Source organism: Lutra lutra, chromosome 12 (genome assembly GCF_902655055.1).
Source record: "Lutra lutra chromosome 12, mLutLut1.2, whole genome shotgun sequence".
Lineage (NCBI taxonomy): Eukaryota > Metazoa > Chordata > Mammalia > Carnivora > Mustelidae > Lutra > Lutra lutra.
In genome coordinates, this window is record NC_062289.1 from 71,078,886 (window position 1) to 71,098,820 (window position 19,935).

General features: G+C 40.8%; 1 protein-coding gene across 13 annotated transcripts in view; it reads right to left on the reverse strand.

Moving 5' to 3' along the window:
* The window catches only part of DEPDC5 (DEP domain containing 5, GATOR1 subcomplex subunit), a 141,604-nt gene that overhangs the window by 83,564 nt on the left and 38,105 nt on the right, over positions 1 to 19,935 (reverse strand). For all 13 annotated transcript variants that reach the window (XR_007121887.1, XR_007121888.1, XR_007121889.1 and 10 more), the window contains exons 13-17: positions 8,274 to 8,377; positions 7,912 to 7,986; positions 6,249 to 6,383; positions 5,364 to 5,425; positions 4,688 to 4,761 (exon numbers count right to left, since the gene is read on the reverse strand). Coding sequence is in view for 10 of the 13 variants with exons in the window: in XM_047697297.1 (XP_047553253.1) it covers positions 4,688 to 4,761; positions 5,364 to 5,425; positions 6,249 to 6,383; positions 7,912 to 7,986; positions 8,274 to 8,377 (450 nt within the window). In the remaining 3 variants the exon portion in view is untranslated. The remainder of the gene's footprint in view (positions 1 to 4,687; positions 4,762 to 5,363; positions 5,426 to 6,248; positions 6,384 to 7,911; positions 7,987 to 8,273; positions 8,378 to 19,935) is intronic.

Consider the following 19,935-nt stretch of genomic DNA (forward strand, 5'->3'; position numbering starts at 1 on the left):
TCAGGATATAAAATCAATGCACAGAAATCAGTTGCATTTCTCTACACCAACAACAAGACAGAAGAAAGAGAAATTAAGGAGTCCATCCCATTTACAATTGCACCCAAAACTATAAGATACCTAGGAATAAACCTAACCAAAGAGACTAAGAATCTATACACAGAAAACTATAAAGTACTCATGAAAGAAATTGAGGAAGACACAAAGAAATGGAAAAATGTTCCATGCTCCTGGATTGGAAGAATAAATATTGTGAAAATGTCTATGCTACCTAAAGCAATCTACACATTTAATGCAATTCCTATCAAAGTACCATCCATTTTTTTCAAAGAAATGGAACAAATAATCCTAAAATTTATATGGAACCAGAAAAGACCTCGAATAGCCAAAGGAATATTGAAAAAGAAAGCCAAAGTTGGTGGCATCACAATTCCGGACTTCAAGCTCTATTACAAAGCTGTCATCATCAAGACAGCATGGCACTGGCACAAAAACAGACACATAGATCAATGGAACAGAATAGAGAGCCCAGAAATAGACCCTCAACTCTATGGTCAACTAATCTTTGACAAAGCAGGAAAGAATGTCCAATGGAAAAAAGACAGCCTCTTCAATAAATGGTGTTGGGAAAATTGGACAGCCACATGCAGAAAAATGAAATTGGATCATTTCCTTACACCACACACGAAAATAGACTCAAAATGGATGAAGGATCTCAATGTGAGAAAGGAATCCATCCAAATCCTTGAGGAGAACACAGGCAACAACCTCTTTGACCTCAGCCGCAGCAACATTTTCCTAGGAACATCGCCAAAAGCAAGGGAAGCAAGGGCAAAAATGAACTATTGGGATTTCATCAAGATCAAAAGCTTTTGCACAGCAAAGGAAACAGTTAACAAAACCAAAAGACAACTGACAGAATGGGAGAAGATATTTGCAAATGACATATCAGATAAAGGGCTAGTGTCCAAAATCTATAAAGAACTTAGCAAACTCAACACCCAAAGAACAAATAATCCAATCAAGAAATGGGCAGAAAACATGAACAGACATTTCTGCAAAGAAGACATCCAGATGGCCAACAGACACATGAAAAAGTGCTCCACATCACTCGGCATCAGGGAAATACAAATCAAAACCACCATGAGATATCACCTCACACCAGTCAGAATGGCTAAAATTAACAAGTCAGGAAATGACAGATGCTGGCGAGGATGCGGAGAAAGGGGAACCCTCCTACACTGTTGGTGGGAATGCAAGCTGGTGCAACCACTCTGGAAAACAGCATGGAGGTTCCTCAAAATGTTGAAAATAGAACTACCCTATGACCCTGCAATTGCACTGCTGGGTATTTACCCTAAAGATACAAATGTAGTGATCCGAAGGGGCACATGCACCCGAATGTTTATAGCAGCAATGTCTACAATAGCCAAACTATGGAAAGAACCTAGATGTCCATCAACAGACGAATGGATAAAGAAGATGTGGTATATATACACAATGGAATACTATGCAGCCATCAAAAGAAATGAAATCTTGCCATTTGCGACGACGTGGACGGAACTAGAGGGTATCATGCTTAGCGAAATAAGTCAATCGGAGAAAGACAACTATCATATGATCTCCCTGATATGAGGGAGAGGAGATGCAACATGGGGGGTTAAGGGGGTAGGAGAAGAGTAAATGAAACAAGATGGGATTGGGAGGGAGACAAACCATAAGTGACTCTTAATCTCACAAAACAAACTGAGGGTTGATGGGGGAGGGGGGTTGGGAGGGGGGTGGGATTATGGACACTGGGAGGGTATGTGCTATGGTGAGTGCTGTGAAGTGTGTAAACCTGGTGATTCACAGACCTGTACCCCTGGGGATAAAAATATATTATATGTTTATAAAAAATAAAATTAATAATAATAAAAAAAAATTAAAAAAGTTCAAAATACTATTTCACTTGGACCAAGTTTTTAAAATGACAGAACATAAATACAAGATGAGGAAGATTCTGAAGGCAACCTCTTGGAAAGCACGCACTTTTTCTTAAAGTGACTTCGTCAAGCAATGCAATGACAACATACAAAACTGAACATCACCGAACAGTTACACACACATGTACATAACGGAATCACATGGATGACCAGCCAGAGAGTCCGTCACTGGGCTGAGAAGGGAGAGGCATACTCAGAACAGGATAATTACTGAGTGACCAGACCATATTTACACAGATGGCCAAACCACTATTCCTTCTTGGTTCTTCACCTATGAATGATTACAGCTGACTGGGAGCAACTACCATACAAGGGCAACCTGGCCCATAACAAAGGTAGAGGAAAAACCAGAAGGCCAAAATCAGCATTTGTGATCAATTTTCAAGCTGGTCTCCAGCAAAGACTTGTAACTAAACAGAAGACAAAATTACAGGTTCTGTTTAGCTTGGGAAACAGCCAAGCAGTCTTCTGCCCCTCAAATAGTGCTGCCTTAAAACAGACAACCCAGGGAAGGGCAGAATGGTCTAGAAGCACTCAAGAGAAGGTGGCTATTGGCTCTCCAGAACAGCACAGGAAAAATTCGCATAAGAGAGATGTTGAGGTCGGGTCTTAGAGGATAAATAGGCATTTGTGAGTAAGAGGGCAGGTGGAGAGGCCCTCTAGGTAGAAAGACTCAGAAGAGGGGGAAGTATGCATCTGTTGTGTAGAATAAAAGAGGGCAAAAGGGGGAAAGGAGGCCTCAGATGTCAAACACTTTAGTGTTTGACACTAAAGCTGGTACGAGCAATCAGAGAAGAAGAGCAACAGGATTTAGTTTTCATGAAATGAATGACTCTGGTAACCAGGTAGAATAGTAGTTGACAGATGCTGGCCCCCAGACCCCCAGGGTTCCTTGGGGTGACATATGGGCCTACTACATCAGGAAAAGTGAACTTTTCCTTATAGAAAAGTGAAAAGAGTACTTTCTCACTACTGTATACTTGGTTGCAAGTAAGACTTATACTTAAAAAAAAAAAAGGTGGGGAGGCTGTTACTTAAGAAAAAAATTGAAAAGAAGAAACCACTGGCCTAAAGAACTGATTCTCAAAATGGGGAATGGGGAATGAGGTGGGATTCTGCCACCCAGGAGGCATGGGGCAGTGCAGGAGACATTGGATTTTTTTAGTTTTGTTGTTTTTTAGTCTAAATGATTTCCCTTTCCAGTTTCCAATGGTTTCAACTGCACTTTCCAAAAACCTGCAGGCATTTTTTTTAAAAAATCATAAAACACTAAAAAGAAATAATAGCTCAAGTCTTTTCACTTTTGGCAGGTCTGAGGATATCTAGTTCTCATAGTTAGTTTCCAGGAGGTTATGAGCTCTACTGGCAGATTTCAAAGGAACAGTTAACTCGCTCCAGGTTTTTTGATAGGACAATTCACTTAGCCACAGTTCTTATAGACATTTTGGTTGTCACACTGGGGGTGGGTGCTGCTGGCATCTGGTGGGTAGAGATCAGGGATGCTGCTCAACTTCCTACAAGGCATGGGGCAGCCCCCCAACAACAAACATGATCTGGCCCAAAATGTCAGTAGTGCTGAGGTTGAAAAACCCTGATCTAAAGGATGGACTGAAGGAGAGAGATCAGAAATAGACACACTATTAAGACTACTGCAGGGCGCCTGGGTGGCTCAGTGGGTTAAAGCCTCTGCCTTCGGCTCAGGTCATGATCTCAGGGTCCTGGGATGGAGACCCACATCGGGCTCTCTGCTCAGCAAAGAGCGTGCTTCCCTGCTCTCTCTCTCTGTCTGCCTCTCTGCTATTTTGATCTCTCTATCAAATAAATAAAATCTTTAAAAAAAAAAAAAAAAAAAAGACTACTGCAGTTATCCAGGGCACTTGAGGGACTCAGTCGGTTGAGCATCTGCCTTGGGCTCAGATCATGATCCCAGGACCCCACAGTAGACTTTCTGCTCAGCGAGCGACCTGCTTCTCCCTCTCCCACTCCCCCCTGCTTACACTATCAAGTAAATAAAATCTTTAAAAAAAAAATAAAAAGATTATTGAAGATATTCAAAAAGATGAGGATGGGAGAAGGCAGTAGCACTGAGAGAGGCAGAGAGATAACCCCACTGAGTCTCTGTCAGCAGAAACACTGAGGCCTTGTCCCATGTGAAGAAGAGGCTTGGGGATTTTTCTACAAACAGAGAATGGCAGAATGTTCATCTGCTATAATCTGTGGGAGCTGGGAATTGTAATAGCTAGGGCTAATAATAAAAATAAGTCCTTCAAATTTGCCTTTATTTTTTCACTCTAGACTGTTCTTATGTTACTGCCACCGCTTTGCACGTACAGAAGCTCTAAGCAAACAGTGAACTTTGGTCTCCGCATTTTCTGGACAGAAGTTTCTACAGTAAGAACTTTACAGATTGGCGGAGGGAGGGGGGGGCCCTGGGTGGCTCAGTTGTTAGGCGGCTGCCTTTGGCTCAGGTCATGATTCTGGGGTCCTGAGATTGAGCCCCGCATCCAGCTCCCTGCTCAAAGGGAGACCTGCTTCTTCCTCTCCCACTCCCCCTGCTGTGTTCCCTCTCTCGCTATGTCTCTGTCAAATAAATAAAAAAAATCTTTAAAAAAAAAAAAGAAGAAGAACTTTATAGATGGGAAGAGAAAATGGCAAGGAAGTTACTCAAAACATCACCTACTATGAATCAAGGTCACACCTACCTGTGGTTTATCCAGTGAGGAATATTATAGTCATCACCCAGACAAGAATCACGAGGAGCACTTCGATTATGTAGCTAGAAGAAAAAAGCGAGGTCACAGATCAGCTAGAAAACAAGGAGGCTATGGAACTGCTCCAACTTTTCTTTTTTTTTTTAAGGGTTTTTTTTTCCATTTTATTTTATTTTATTTCTTTTCCGTGTTCCAGCACTCACTGTTTATGCACCACACCCAATGCTCCATGCAATACGTGCCCTCCTTAATACCCACCACCAGGCTCACCCAACCCCTCATGCCTCTCCCCTCCAAAACTCTCAGTTTGTTTCTCAGAGTCCACAGTCTCTCATGGTTCATCTCCCCCTCCAATTTCCCCCAACTCACTTCAACTTTTCTGTTCTGAAGTATTCGCTCTTTTATTGTTTTCAAGATTTTATTTATTTGACAGAGTGAGACACAGTGAGAGAGGGAACACAAGCAGGTGGAATGGGAGAGGGAAAAGCAGACTTCCCACCAAGCAGGGAGCCAGATGTGGGGCTCGATCCCAGGACCCCAGGATCATGACCTGAACCAAAGGCAAATGCTTAACAACTGAGCCACCAGGCGCCCCTATTCAGCAGTATTCTCAAGACCACCCTAGTACTAGGAACTAGGTTTAGGAAGCACTCCAAAATCGAATTACCTTGAACAACGGGACAGCATGTAATGGTTGCTCCCCCATGCATACCAAGTCCACACCAATTCCTAAAAATGACAGAAGACAAAAAGAGTTTGGGGTAGAGGTGGGAAGAAGTAGAGATAAGTGTCCTAATCTATTAACAATACTATTTAAGCGGGTCAGGGTATGAGGCAAAGCTGACTTCCCATCCTATGATTTATAACCTCATTTGCCTACACAGCAGAGAAATAAATAGATGCGATTTGTCTCTTTTCCTCTTTCCTGCAATTATTAAATCCTTGACAATTAGCCTTTGACTGCTTTGTAAATCATGATTAGTCAAAAAGACAACCCAGGCCCCCATTACTCAAGTTTCACGGCCAGAAAGGAACAGGAACCTTGTTATTTCAGTAAAAAAGCAAAACAATCCATATCATTTAATGGAGCTTCTTCACTGGCAATCAGGATCTACATTCCACCTCCATCTTGTTGTTGAAGCACAAATTTAATGAGGCCAGGGGTACAAGCTGGGGTAGCAGGGCACATCATGGAGGGAGGACAGGATCAGAGGATCTGATGGTCCTCCCCAAGGCAGACTGATGGCACACCAGTTCCTTGAAACAATCCCCCCAAAAAGAGTTCTCCAGTGTCATATATATTTGCAAAACCCTGAGTACCATTAGAGATAGACAAGATACACTAACATATTAAAACCTGCAATTAGGGAATCTGCCTAAACTGTGTATGACCCAGCATTTCCCAAACCAATTTGACCACGGAACTTTTTTTGTCCCCTAACACTATTCACATCTCCAGGATCTCTGACACACAGAACCAGGGAAAGCTCAGAGTTCTATGGGTAAGTCAGGCTATAAACCCTCAGAGACAGCACAAACCAAGGAACATTACCATTATCTATCATCCGCTGCTTGGTCAAGATCATGAGTAGACGGTCCACTTCAAACACACCCACCCCAGGCGTGATCACCACAGACATTTGTCCAGTTCGGTCAAAGTTGCGGTTGATGTAGTGCTTGTCAAACACTTGAAAGAAAGCAAAAGTTCTCAAATGAAGAGGTTACAGCTTCTCAGAAACCAGCCACTGACGAGCCTCTCTGTGCCCTCAGGGTATTTTGTCCATGCTTCTTTGCAGCAACATTCTGACCTGAATTCTAGTTAGTCATGTGTACATCTGCCTCTCCCCATCTACATTAAGAACTGTTTGAACACAAGACTATGTCACATTTGCCTTTGCTAACACTCCATCATTGATGCCTAATACTTGCCTTTTGCAGCATTAAATGCTCAAATTTTATGTCATTAATTTAAACAATCCATAAATGAGTCTGTATTGAAATTGATAAAAATCGAATATTAATCTAAGACAATATTTAAAAGAGTGGACTTTGTGTATCTGGCAAGTTAATTTTTCTTTCTGTCCTATACAATCCTGACTTTAGAAAACCAAAGATGTTCCAATATGACTAAAAGACTGACTAACACAAGACCCTGTGCTTTAGAATCCCCATGGGTGTAGACCCATGGGCAGGTTATATGCAGTGAAGTGACCACACATCATCACTTCCACCACTAGCCACTGCCAAGGGATGCCTAACCAGAGCTGGGCTGATGAGACTGTGCTGGGAACATGGAATTCTGGACAGAGAGGAGAAAGCTGACAGCAGAGCTGGGAGCTGAACACTGTTCTAGGAATACCTGCTCTTACAGTTCTTAGAGCCACCTTGGTCCCCACCTCCTTCTGCATGATGTTCAAGCCTTCCCTGGTGGCCTCACCAGGTCTCTATATCCTGAGAGTAAATTTTCCTTTTTGTGTAAACCAATTCAGTAGGTTCAGTTATTTGAAAACAGAGCGTATCACCTCACACATATATGCTGGAACAAACCTTCGGAAGAAATCACACCACACTGTTAACAAGGTTCCCTCTTAGAAGGGAACTGACAGTAGAGGGAGGGGGGAGATCTTCCTTTTTACTTGATATACCTCTGATTATTTGAATTCTAGGAACATGAGTTCCTTTTGTAATTTAAAAAAAAAATCTTTTTTTAATTCCCTAGAAGCAATTGAGGGATGAGGTAGAAAATAGCAAGAACACAGTTTTAGTAAAACAGCCCAAGGAAGATTCCTTCCAGCTCTTTACTCTCAGGTTACCATGAGAAGCAGATGAGAACAGCAGACCCAAAAGCTAAATGTTGGCCATTAAAACCATCCAATTAGAAGTTACTGCTTTCAATTAATCTTTGAGGTAGGTGGGTAGGGAGATTATCAACTGGATCTGGGACTTTGGATGATAGTAAAAAGAAGTTCATAGCCTGGGTGCCTGGGTGGCTGCCTTTGGCTCAGGTCATGATTTCAGGGTCCTGGGATCGAGCCCCACACTGGGCTCTCTGCTCAGTGGGGAGCCTGCTTCCTCCTCTCTCTCTCTGCCTGCCTCTCTGCCTACTTGTGATTTCTGTCAAATAAATAAATAAAATTAAAAAAAAAAAAAAGAAGACGTTCATAGCCATGTGGTAAACAAGATGCCAGCTCACCATGGCTAGTGTCTTTACTCACCATTGAATGACAGATTGATGGCCTCTAGGTAGTTTCCTTGTGCTGAGGTAGAATTGTCTCCTTGAGGAAAACCCTCTGAAGCAAAAAAACACAAGAGAAGGAAAAGTATCTCATGAAAGATGAACGCTAAAAGAACAAACGGAAAGTGGTTGAACGGGGCCCCCCAACCCTGTAGTAGGAACATTACTGAACTTACTGCATACCTAATGAACAAGTGGACACAACCACAAATAGAAACCTGACCAGAAGCAGAAACTATGCCCAGCACTGGGAGGGAAGCAAGCATGAACCTCTTCATCTCCCCTCATTCATCTCTCCATCCTCCTTTCCCTGTCGTACCTCCTATCATATGTATGCAGTACCTGCCTGTTCCAGTCGCACCAACACTGGATACTGGATGAAGAGTTTTTTAATGGTCACAAGGAGTGAAGTCCACTCTTCTCTCCTCTCATTCTGCACCACCACTCTGAAAGGAATATTGTCAAAAATACTGAAGAGCTTATTATTTACATCAGGTCCTTCACAGGGCTTTGAAGGAAAGGAGAAGATGGGATTCCCAAGGTTAGGGTAATTTACCATATAATAACAAGTATTAAAGTCAAATGCACATAACAAACATTAACAAAGAAATGTAATCACATAAACAGTCACACAGATTGAAAACAAAAATAAAATATTTTAAAACTGCCTTGAGATTGTATTAATGCCTAGCATTGAGTAGGAATATGCAATTTTCACATAATGAATTACAATTAGGGAATATATAAAAACCCTAAAAGAAAATATCCATATGTATGTTTTACATATATATCCAATAAACATGTCTAGGTCAGGAAACTAGATTAATAGAAAGGGATGGGTTGGGGTGAGCCTCGCTGGCTCACCCAGTAGAGCATGAGACTCTTGATCTAGGGTTGTGAGTTTGAGCCTCATGTTGGGCATAGAGATTACTTAAAAATAAAATCTTTAAAAACAAGTAAGAACGGGACGCCTGGGTGGCTCAGTTGGTTGGACGACTGCTTTCGGCTCAGGTCATGATCCCGGAGTCCCGCATCGGGCTCCCAGCTCCATGGGGAGTCTGCTTCTCCCTCTGACCTTCTCCTCGTTCATGCTCTCTCTCACTGCCTCTCTCTCAAATAAATAAATAAAATATTTAAAAAAAAAAAAAACAAGTAAGAACGGACACCTGGGCGGTTCAGTCGGTTAAGCGTCTGTCTGCAGCTCAGGTCATGATCCTGGAATCCCAGGATCGAGCACCACGTCGGGATCCCTACTTGGCAGGGAGTTCACCTTTCCCTATGCCCCTCACCTGCTCATGCTTTCCTGCTCTCTCTCTCTCAAATAAATAAAATCTAAATAAATAAATAATACAAATGGGGCACCTGGCTGCCTCAGTCAGTAGAGCTTGCAACTCTTGACCTCAGGGTTGTAAGCTGGAGCTCTACTTTGGGCATGGAGATTACTTAAAAATAAAATCTTTTTTTTTAAATTGTATTTATTTATTTGAGAGAGAGAGAGAGGGGCTGAGCAGCTGAGCAGGAATCCTAATTCAAGGCTTGATCCCAGGAACCTGAGATCATGACCTGACCCGACAGCAGATACTTAACCAACTAAGCCACCCAGGTGTTCCTTAAAAATAAAGTCTTTAAAAAAAAAAAAAAAAAAGGGGGGGCGCCTGGGTGGCTCAGTGGGTTAAAGCCTCTGACTTGGGCTCAGGTCATGATCTCAGGGTCCTGGGATCAAGCCCCTCATCGGGCTCTCTGCTCAGCGGGGAGCCTGCTTCCTCCTCTCTCTCTGCCTGCCTCTCAGCCTACTTGTGATCTCTGTCTGTCAAATAAATAAATAAATAAAATCTTTAAAAAAAGAAAGGAAAGAAAGAAGTGATAGGTGGCAATCTGTTTACTATAGACCTTCTGAACCATGTGAATGTATCACAAAAAGTAAAATTTAAATTTAAATGAAAATATATACATTTGCATTAAATTAGCAATTTTTTTTAAAGATTTTATTTATCTATTTATTTGACAGAGGGATAGAGAGAGTCAGAGAATACAAGCAGGGGGAGTGGCAGGGGAGGAGAAGCAGGCTCCCAGCTGAGCAGGGAGCCTGATGCAGAGCTCCACCCTAGGACCCTGGGATCATGACCTGAGCAGTAGCTAAACTGACTGAGCCACCCAGGTGCCCCTAACCTAGCAATTTTAATGCTAGGAACTTATCCTAAAGAAACACACAGCAGTGGGTGCCCGAGTGGCTCAGCTGGTTAAGCATCTGCCTTCAGCTCAGGTCATGATCTTGGGGTCCTGGGATGGAGCCCTGAATTGGGCTCCCTGCTCAGTGGGTAGCCTGCTTCTTTCCCCCTCTCCCCTGCCTCTGCACATGCTCTCTCTTGATATATCTCTCAAATAAATAAATAAGATCTTTTTTAAAAGTAAGAGAGGAGGAGAGAAAGAAAGAGAGAGAGGGGAGAAAGGAAAGGATAGAGGGAGGGAGGGAAATGGGAGGGAGGGAAAGAAAGAAGGAAGGAAGGCAGGCAGACAAAGGGAGTGTCTGGGTAGCAGAGTCAGTTAGTGTCTGACTCTTTTTTTTTTTTTAAGATTTTATTTATTTATTTGACAGACAGAGATCACAAGTAGGCAGAGAGGCAGGCAGAGAGACAGAGGAGGAAGCAGGCTCCCTGCCAAGCAGAGAGCCCAATGCGGGGCTTGATCCCAGGACCCTGGGATCATGACCTGAGCCAAAGGCAGAGGCTTTAACCCACTGAGCCACCCAGGTGCCCCAGTTGGTGTCTGACTCTTGGTTTTGGATCAGGTCATGATCTCAAGTTGGGCTCCACACTCAGTGCTGAGTCCGCTTAAGACTCTCTCTCCCTTGGCACCTGGGTGGCTCAGTTGGTTAAGCAACTGCCTTAGGTTCAGGTAATCATCCTAGAGTCCTGGGATCAAGTCTCACATTGGGCTCCCTGCTCGGCGAGGAATCTGCTTCTCCCTCTGACCTCTCCCCTCTCATGCTCTCTCTCTTAATCTCTCTCAAATAAATAAATAAATAAAATCTTTAAAAAAAAAAAAAACAAACTCTCTCTCCCTCATCCTATGCCCCTATCTCCCCAGCTCTTATCCTCCAAGATAAATAAATCTTAAAAAAAAAAAAAAAAAGAAAGAAAAGAAACACACAGGACCCAGAATAGCCAACCCAATATTGAAAGAGAACAAAGTTGGACACCTTTGAAGCTTCAAGAAGCTACAGTAATCAACACAGTGTGGCACTGGTGAAAGAGGAGACAAACAGATTAATGGAACAGAATTGAGGACCTAGAAATAGAATCCCCAAAATATATCAATAGATCTTTGACAAAGAAGCAAAGATAACACAACGGAACAAAGATATTCTTTTCAACAAATGGTGCTGGAACAACCGGACATCCACATGCCAAAAAAGAGAAAGAAAGAAAGAAAGCCAGACATGGACTTTACACTCTTCATTAAAAATTAACTAAAAAATATGCTTTGATCCTGGGTTTTGGCAGAAAAGTTTTTAAGAAAAACCAACTCAAAGTAGATTATAGATCTAAATATAAAATGTAGAACTATATTGGGCATCCGGGTGGCCCAATCGGTTGGCGTCTGCCTTCAGCTCAGGTCATGGTCCCAGGGTCCTGGGACTGAGTCGCACATTGGGCTCCCTGCTCCTCCTCCTACTCATCAATCTCTCTCTCTCTCTCTCTCTCAAATAATAAAATAAAATAAATAAAATCTTTAAAAAAAAATAACACTATAAAACTCCTAAAAGATAACGTACCACAAAACCTAGATAATCCTGGGTAGGATGATGACTTTTTAGATTCAACACCAAAGTCACAAACAAAAAAACTAATAAGCTAGATCTTATTAAAATACAAAAACTTCTGCTCTGAGACAATGTTAAGAGAATGAGAAGACAAGCCACAGACTAGAAGAAAATGCTGGCAAAAGACACATTTGATAAAGGACTATCATCCAAAATACACAAAAAACTCTTAAAACTCAACAATAAGAAACAAACAATCTGATTCAAAATAGGCAGAACACCTGAAAAGACACCTCAGATGATACACACATAGCAAATAAGTATATGAAAAGATGTTCCACATCATGTCATACGGGGAAATGCAAATTAAAACAACAATAAGGGACTACTATATACCTATCAGAATGGCCAAAATCCAGGATATTGACAACACCAAATGTTGGTAAGGATGTGGAGCAATAGAAACTGTCATTCATTGCTGGTGGGAATGCAAAATAATGCAGCCACTTTGGAAGACAGTTTGGTGGTTTCTTAAACATACTCCCATCATATGATCTAGAAATCATACACCTTCATATTTGCCTAAAAGAGATGAAAACTTCAGTCCACACCAAAACCTACATACAGATGTTTATAGAAGCCTAATTTATAACTGCCAAAGCTTGAAAGCAACCAAGATGTCCTTCAGTAGATGAATGGATAAATAAATTGTGGTATATCCAGACAATGGAATACTACTGAGTGCTAAAAAGAAATGAGCCATGACAAGACCTGAAGGAACCTTAAGAGCATATTACTAAGTGAAAGAAGCCAATCTGAAAAGGTTATATACTGTATGATTCCAACTATATGACTTTCTGGAAAAGGCAAAACTGTACAGACTCTAAAAAGATCAGTGGTCGCCAAGGGTTAGGGCTTTGGGGAAAGGGATGAATAGCAGTACACTGAGGATTTTTAGGGCAGTAAAAATACTCTGCAAGATACTATAATGATGGAGACAGATCATTAAATATTTGTCTAAGCCCACAGAGTGTACAATACCAAGAGTGAGTCCTAAGGTGAACTATGGATTTTCAGTGATTATGGTGTATCTGTGTAGGTTCATTAGTTCTAACAATGGCATCACTCTAGTAAAGGATGTTGATAATATGAGAAGGGCATTATGTAGGTGTGGGTAGAGAAAGTGTATGGGAAATCCCTGTACCTTCTCTCAATTTTGCTGGGAACCCGAAATTGCTCTAAAAAAATTAGAAGTCTTAATTTAAGAAAAAAAAAAAGGGGGGGGGGGGGCCTGGGTGGCTCAGTGGGTTAAGCCTCTGGCTTCGGCTCGGGTCATGATCCCAGGGTCCTGGGATTGAGCCCCACATTGGGCTCTCTGCTCAGCAGGGAGCCTGCTTCTCCCTCTCTCTCTGCCTGCCTCTCTGCCTACTTCTGCCTACTTGTGATTTCTCTGTCAAATAAATAAATAAATAAATAATCTTAAAAATAGGGGCAACTGGATGGCTCAGTGGGTTAAAGCCTCTGCCTTCGGCTCAGGCCATGATCCCAGGGTCCTGGGATTGAGCCCCGCATCAGGATCTCTGCTCAGCAGGGAGCCTCCCCTCTCTGCTTGCCTCTCTGCCTACTTGTGATCTCTATCAAATAAATAAATAAAATCTTTAAAAAAAAAAAGCAAGAAACATTCAGGAATGCATAACTATATAACTGTATATCACAGTGGACATTGATTAATTTAAAAATTAGAAAAAGATTGGGGTGCCTGGGTGGTGCAGTTGATTGGGAATCCAACTCTTGGTTTTGGCTCACGTCGTGATCTCAGGGTTGTGAGATTGAGCCCCGTGTTGGGCCCTGCACTCAGCACAGTCTGCTTGAGATTCCCTCTCCCTCTGCCCCTCCTGCTCATTCTCCCTCTCTTTCAAATAAATAAATAAATCTTTTTAAAAATGAGAGGGGTGCCTGGGTAGCTCAGTCAGTTAAGCAGCTACCTTCGGCTCAGGTCATGATCCCAGGGTCCTAGGATAGAGCCCCACATCAGGCTCCCTGCTTACAGGAGAGCCTGCTTCTCCCTCTCCCTCTGCCTCTGCCTGCTGCTCTGCCTACTTGTGCTCTCTCTCCCTCTGTCAAATAAAGAAATAAAATCTTTAATAAATAAATAAAAATTTGGAAAAAATAAAAATTAGAAAAAGATTAAATATATAACAATAAGGAATTAAATTATGATAAAATTTCAGGCTACAATAGATATATAACTATCAAAAATGAAATCCTCTTTGATAGCCATTTAATATGAGTAATGAAGGTCCACAATGCTATTCTCACCCAAGTATATTTGATTTTATTAAAAACAAAGCAAGCCGGGCACCTGCGTGGCTCAGTGGGTTAAGCCACTGCCTTTGGCTCAGGTCATGATCTCAGGGTCCTGGGATTGAGTCCCGCATCGGGCTCTCTGCTCAGCAGGAAACCTGCTTCCCTCTCTCTCTCTCTCTGCCTGCCTCTCTGTCTACTTGTGATCTCTCTCTGTCAAATAAATAAATAAAATCTTTAAAAAAAAAAAAAAGGCAAGCCAAAAAAATCATCCAATTTTAAAACAGGCTAAATAGGGGCACCTGGCTGGCTCAGTCAGTGGACCATGCAACTCTTGATCTCAGGATTATAGGTTTAAGCCCCACACTCAGTGTAGAGATTACTTAAAAAATAAAATAAAATCTTTAAAAAATAAAATAAAGTGGGCCAAATAGAAAAAGATCTAGAGAAACATACCACAGGATTAAAAGTACTTCCCTCTGGATTACAAAGTCAAACCAGGGATAAGACAAAAAACAAAAAAGATGAAAAAATTAGCTAAGACGATGAATATACAATTTGCAAAAGAGAAATAACGAAGGCCAATCAGCATGAGAAAACATATACTCTTGGTAATAAAAGAAATGACTATTAAGACTTAGTGAGGTAACTGCTCTTCCACTCTAACTGTGAAGAAAGAAAATAGTATTCAGTGCTGGAAAGGACAGAGAAATAACATGACTACTGGGAAAACAGATTTTTTTTTTTTTAACTTCAGTGGTTTTGCAGGGCAATTTGGCAACACAAATGAAAAGCCTTAACAGAGGGGCGCCTGGGTGGTTCAGTGGGTTAAGCCGCTGCCTTCGGCTCAGGTCATGATCCCAGGTCTTGGGTTCGAGCCCCGCATCGGGCTTTCTGCTCAGCAGGGAGCCTGCTTCCTCCTCTCTCTCTGCCTGCTTCTCTGCCTACTTGTGATTTCTCTCTGTCAAATAAATAAATAAAATCTTTAAAAAAAAAAAAAAAAGAAAAGAAAAGCCTTAACAGAAACAGAGTATCTTTGACCCAATAACTCCGTTTCTGGGAACTTATCCTAAGTTTATGCTTAAGGTTATGCTAAGTTATAAGGTTATGCTAAGGTTATAACTAAGCTTATGCTTAAACACGGTAAGACCATTTACTGGTAGAACTTCTGACAGTAGTGGAAAGTTGAAAATTACTTGGGTTCAATAATAGTTAGCAATCAAATGAAATGTCTGCAGAGCAATAAAAATGATGCTGTGGAAACAGAGTATTTGACATGGAATGGCATTTGTGATGAAGTAAGTGGAAAATGCTGGTTTTAGGGTGCCTGGGTGGCTCAGTTGTTAAGCATCTGCCTTCAGCTCAGGTCATGATCCCAGGGTCCTGGGATCAAGCCCTGCACTGGGCTCCCTGCTCAGCAGGAAGCCTGCTTCTCCCTCTCCTACTCCTCCTGCTCGTGTTCCCTCTCTCGCGCTCTCTCTCTCTCTCTCTCTGTCAAATAAATAAATAAATAAAATCTTAAAAAGAAAATGCTGGTTTAAAACATCATGTGAAAAAAGCAGGGGAGTCTGTGAACACATCTCTGTGAAAACTACTCTGTCTCTACAAACAAAGAACAGGGCTTGATAAACCCAAGTGATGATGACTGCACCTGGGAAGTGGAATTGAGGGTGTCCTATATTGTATTACCCTGTACCTAACTATATTTCATGATTTTCCTAAAAAAAAACTGTATTGTTTTTATAGTAAGAAAAATACAACCAAAGCTTTTTTTAATTTAAAAAATGTTGGGGCTGATTTTTTAATAATGTGAGGAAATTTTAATATATTAATGATATATTATCTTAATGATATATTTATGATAATGTATAATGATATATTAATGATATATTACACATGTAAATCTATACTTGTAACTCATTCATGCTTTCTACAATCTGTTTTAATATGTCCAAAATTATCCTCAAGTGAATTCATACTCATTCATATTCATTATGTAGAAATAACTTCATATATTCTTAGGCCAAAAGAGGTTCTCAGGTTCTAGGAATCAGCTGGCTCAATTGGAAGAGCATAGAACTCTTGACCTCAGGGTCATGAGTTCAAACCCCATGTTACATGTAGAGATTACTTAAAAATAAAATCTTAAAAAAAAAAATCAAATAAAAAAGTTCTAGGATCCACTGAAGTGGTATGAAGAATTTAACAGCATGAAGGGATAAATGGTGACGTTGGGGGAAGAAATGGCCCATTACAATACAGGACCCAGAAGAAAATCGACAAATAATTTAAAGTATGATCAGTATGGGGTTGAAGAATACAGTGGTCAAAAGCACAGACTCTGAACCACACTGTCTGAATCAAGTGCATTCTCCATCACTTAATCCTCCATGGACTTTGGATATGTCACTTAAACTCTGTGTCCAAGTTTCTGCATGTGTAAAATGGGATAACAGCAAGCATCACAAGGAATGCTATGATATTTAAATGAAATCAAGATACTAAAGTGCTTAGCGAGTGTCCCATACATAGTAAGTCCAGAATACAAATGATAAATATTATCATCTTATTACCATCTCAATAGGAAAGTGGAGCCACTCTTATATTCTATCTTACGCTCCTCTATAGATTTTTCATAATTTCTACAATGAAGATGCATTATTTCTTAAATGACAGAAAAAGGTAATCTGGTAAGTGATAAAGGAAATAGAGTTGACTTTTGAACAACATGGGGGTTGGAGGCACTAACGCCCCTGCCCTGTGCAACTGAAAATCTGTGTATGTTTTGACCCAAAAACTTAACTACTAATAGCCGACTGCTGACCAGAAGCCTTACTGATGACATAGTCCATTAATGTATTTTGTATGTTATAGATATTTTATACTATAGTCTCACAATAAAATAAGCTGGACAAAATAAAGCGTTATTAAGAAACTCATAAACGGGGGCACCTGGGTGGCTCTGTCAGTTGAGTGTCTGACTCAATTTCAGCTCAGGTCATGATCTCAGGGTTGTGGGATAGAGCCCTGTGTCCTACTCTGTGCTCAGCACAGAGAGAGAGATTCTCTCTCTCTGTCCCTTCCTCTGCCTTTCCCCCTGCTCACATGCATGAGTGCTCCTGCTCTCTCAAATAAATAAATCTTAAAAAGAAATCATAAGGAAAATACCTTTACATGCTGTATTGTGTCTGTCAAAAAAATCCACATATAGGTGGAACCATGCAGTTCAAAGTCATGTTGTTCAAGGGTCAACAGTATAGCAAAGTGTTAATTATAGAACCCAGGTGGTAGGTGTATGAGTGTTCACTATACAATTCTTTCAACTTGTCTCTCTGTTTGAAAATTTTCACAGTAACATACTGTAAAAACAAATAGAAAATTACCTAAGCTAAAAATGATACATGATCCTAGAAAGAAATCTGGATCAGGAAAAGCATCTCAAGAAGGAATATTAGGACAACTAGCACTGTTACAATGTCCTTGCTCTAAGGAGATAATGAAGTATAAGATAACCATGTGTCTATTAAATTAATAATTGATAAATCTGGTGAAAAGTATACAGATATTCATTATATTCCTCCTTCCACTTTCTCATAACTTAAAATTTTTTGAGATAGAAATTTTAAAAAGTTGCCCAAAAAACTGCCTAGAAAGTGTCCGTAACTTCTGTCATTCTTTGGGGCTTATCCACAACCACAGTTTAAAATATAACTATGTGTGTGTATAACACACACACACATATACATACACATAGTAAGTCCAGAATACAAATGATAATATGTGTGTGTGTGTATACACACATTATACATATACACATACACATTATACATATACACATACATATATACATATATACACACACATATATATACATATATATACACACACACACAGTTATAAAAGAACAAAAAATTTCTTCTTTAGGAATGTTATGACAAAGTTGAGAATGGGGGCGGCAGGGGGAATACTCTACAAATTGGCATTTGGTGCTGGCTTGGGACTTAGGAAGGAACTAGCTACAAAGAAATGTTTAAGGCTCCAGGTTGGGGGTAGGGGAGAAGAATGGCCATCTGAGACAAAAACTAAACCCACATAGTAAACTGTTTCTGCAAAAGAGACAGACATTGATTTCCCAGTCTGAGGTGGTAAGGGAAATGAGCAAAGGGTTCCTCCCCTTAGTTACAGAAGGAAATAAATAGTCTGAGGCAGCAAGAATGAACCAGTAACAGAGTCATGTGCTTGAGAGAAGCAGTCTCTACCGGCTTTAAGAAGTGTAGTAAGGTGAGGAAACACACTTCGTATCAAAAGAGTTCCTTTTTACCTAAACATAAATTTTTGGGGGGCGCCTGGGTGGCTCAGTCAGTTGAGCATCTGCCTTTGGCTCAGGTCATGATCCCAGAGTCCTGGGATTGCCCCGCATAGGGTTCTCTCTGCTTGGTGGGGAGCCTACTTCTCCCTCTTCCCTCTGCCTGCTGCTCCTCCTGCTTCTGCTAGCTCTCTCTTTCTCTGTCAGATAAATAAATAAAGTCTTTAAAAAAAAATCTTGGTACCTCAGGCAAAAATTAAACAATCCATTTAAACAAAGCGAAAGGCTTTCTAAAGCCTCAAGATCTATTCTATCGTCCACCTGAAGTGCCAACAGTCATGTGATAAACTTCTCCAAGGATCTGAGAATTTAAAAGATCAAAGCCCTTCAGCTCCAGCCCATTGAGCAATCCCCATCCGACTGTATCTGCTATGCTTCTAGCATCTCACAAAGCGTCCCCTTATTCAGTGGCACTGTCAGGACATCTGGACTGATGTGAATTCTGTGCTGATGGAATGAGAAATACAGGGCATCAGCAACGAGGTTAAGTCTTAACTAAAAAGGTCCAATCAAGTCTTTCCAGAGGGCTTCTCAACCTCAGCACTACTGGTATCGTGGGCTAAGTAACTTTGCTGTGCAGGCTGTCCTATGCACACTGTAGGACACTTAGCAGCATCACTGGCCTCTCTGCAGGAGATATCAGCTGTATAACTTCCCCTTCTTACCTCCCTCACACTATTTTGACGATTAAAAAAAAAAAAAATCTCTCGACAGTGCCAAATGTGCTGGGTAAGTAGAGGCGGCAGGGAAATTGCCCCAGTAGAGCCTCTGGTTTACAGAAAATAAGCCTATACCACCATAAGGATGCACTTAGACCAATCCAGAAGGCGTCTCCTACAGCCTCCCTACTCAAAACGGGATACAAAGACCAACCTACGCAAGCAAAGGAGCTAGCTAGACTGAGCAGAATCTCAGACCCACCCCAGGACTCCTGAACTTAATGGAATCGGCATGATCCCCAGGTTCACCTGCGCATGGAAGTTGGGGAAGCACACAGTACAACTGAGATTCTTCAACACATCAAATGTTTCGGGGCAAAAAGGAAGGGTGAAACTGCTTTAGATTTAGACTTAACAAGCAAATCAAACATAAATTATTTCAGAGATAATTAATGACATCTGAATATATACTAGATATTAGATATTAGAATTAACTTTGTTCAACATGACCATGACATTGTGGTTATATGTAAAAATGCCCTTATTTTTTAGATATACCAAAGAACAAAAATGTCACAACATCTCTAATTTACGCTAAAATAAAAGCTAAAAAAACAAGATGAAGCAAAACAAAGAAACAAACAAAACAGAGGAAGCAAATATGGCATAATAATAACTGTTCAATCTAGCTGTTGGCTATGTGAATTCATTATATTATTTATTCTTCTTTTCTGGGAGTTTGACAGTTTTCACAATACAAAGTTTGTAAAGTCTAAATGCAGTGTGGTATCCTGGATTAGATCCTGGAACATAAAGTAGAAAAACTAATGAAATCTGAAAACCACCTGAAATTTAGTTAATAGTAATATATCAGGGCTAATCTCGCAGTTTTGACAAATGGACTTTGGTTAT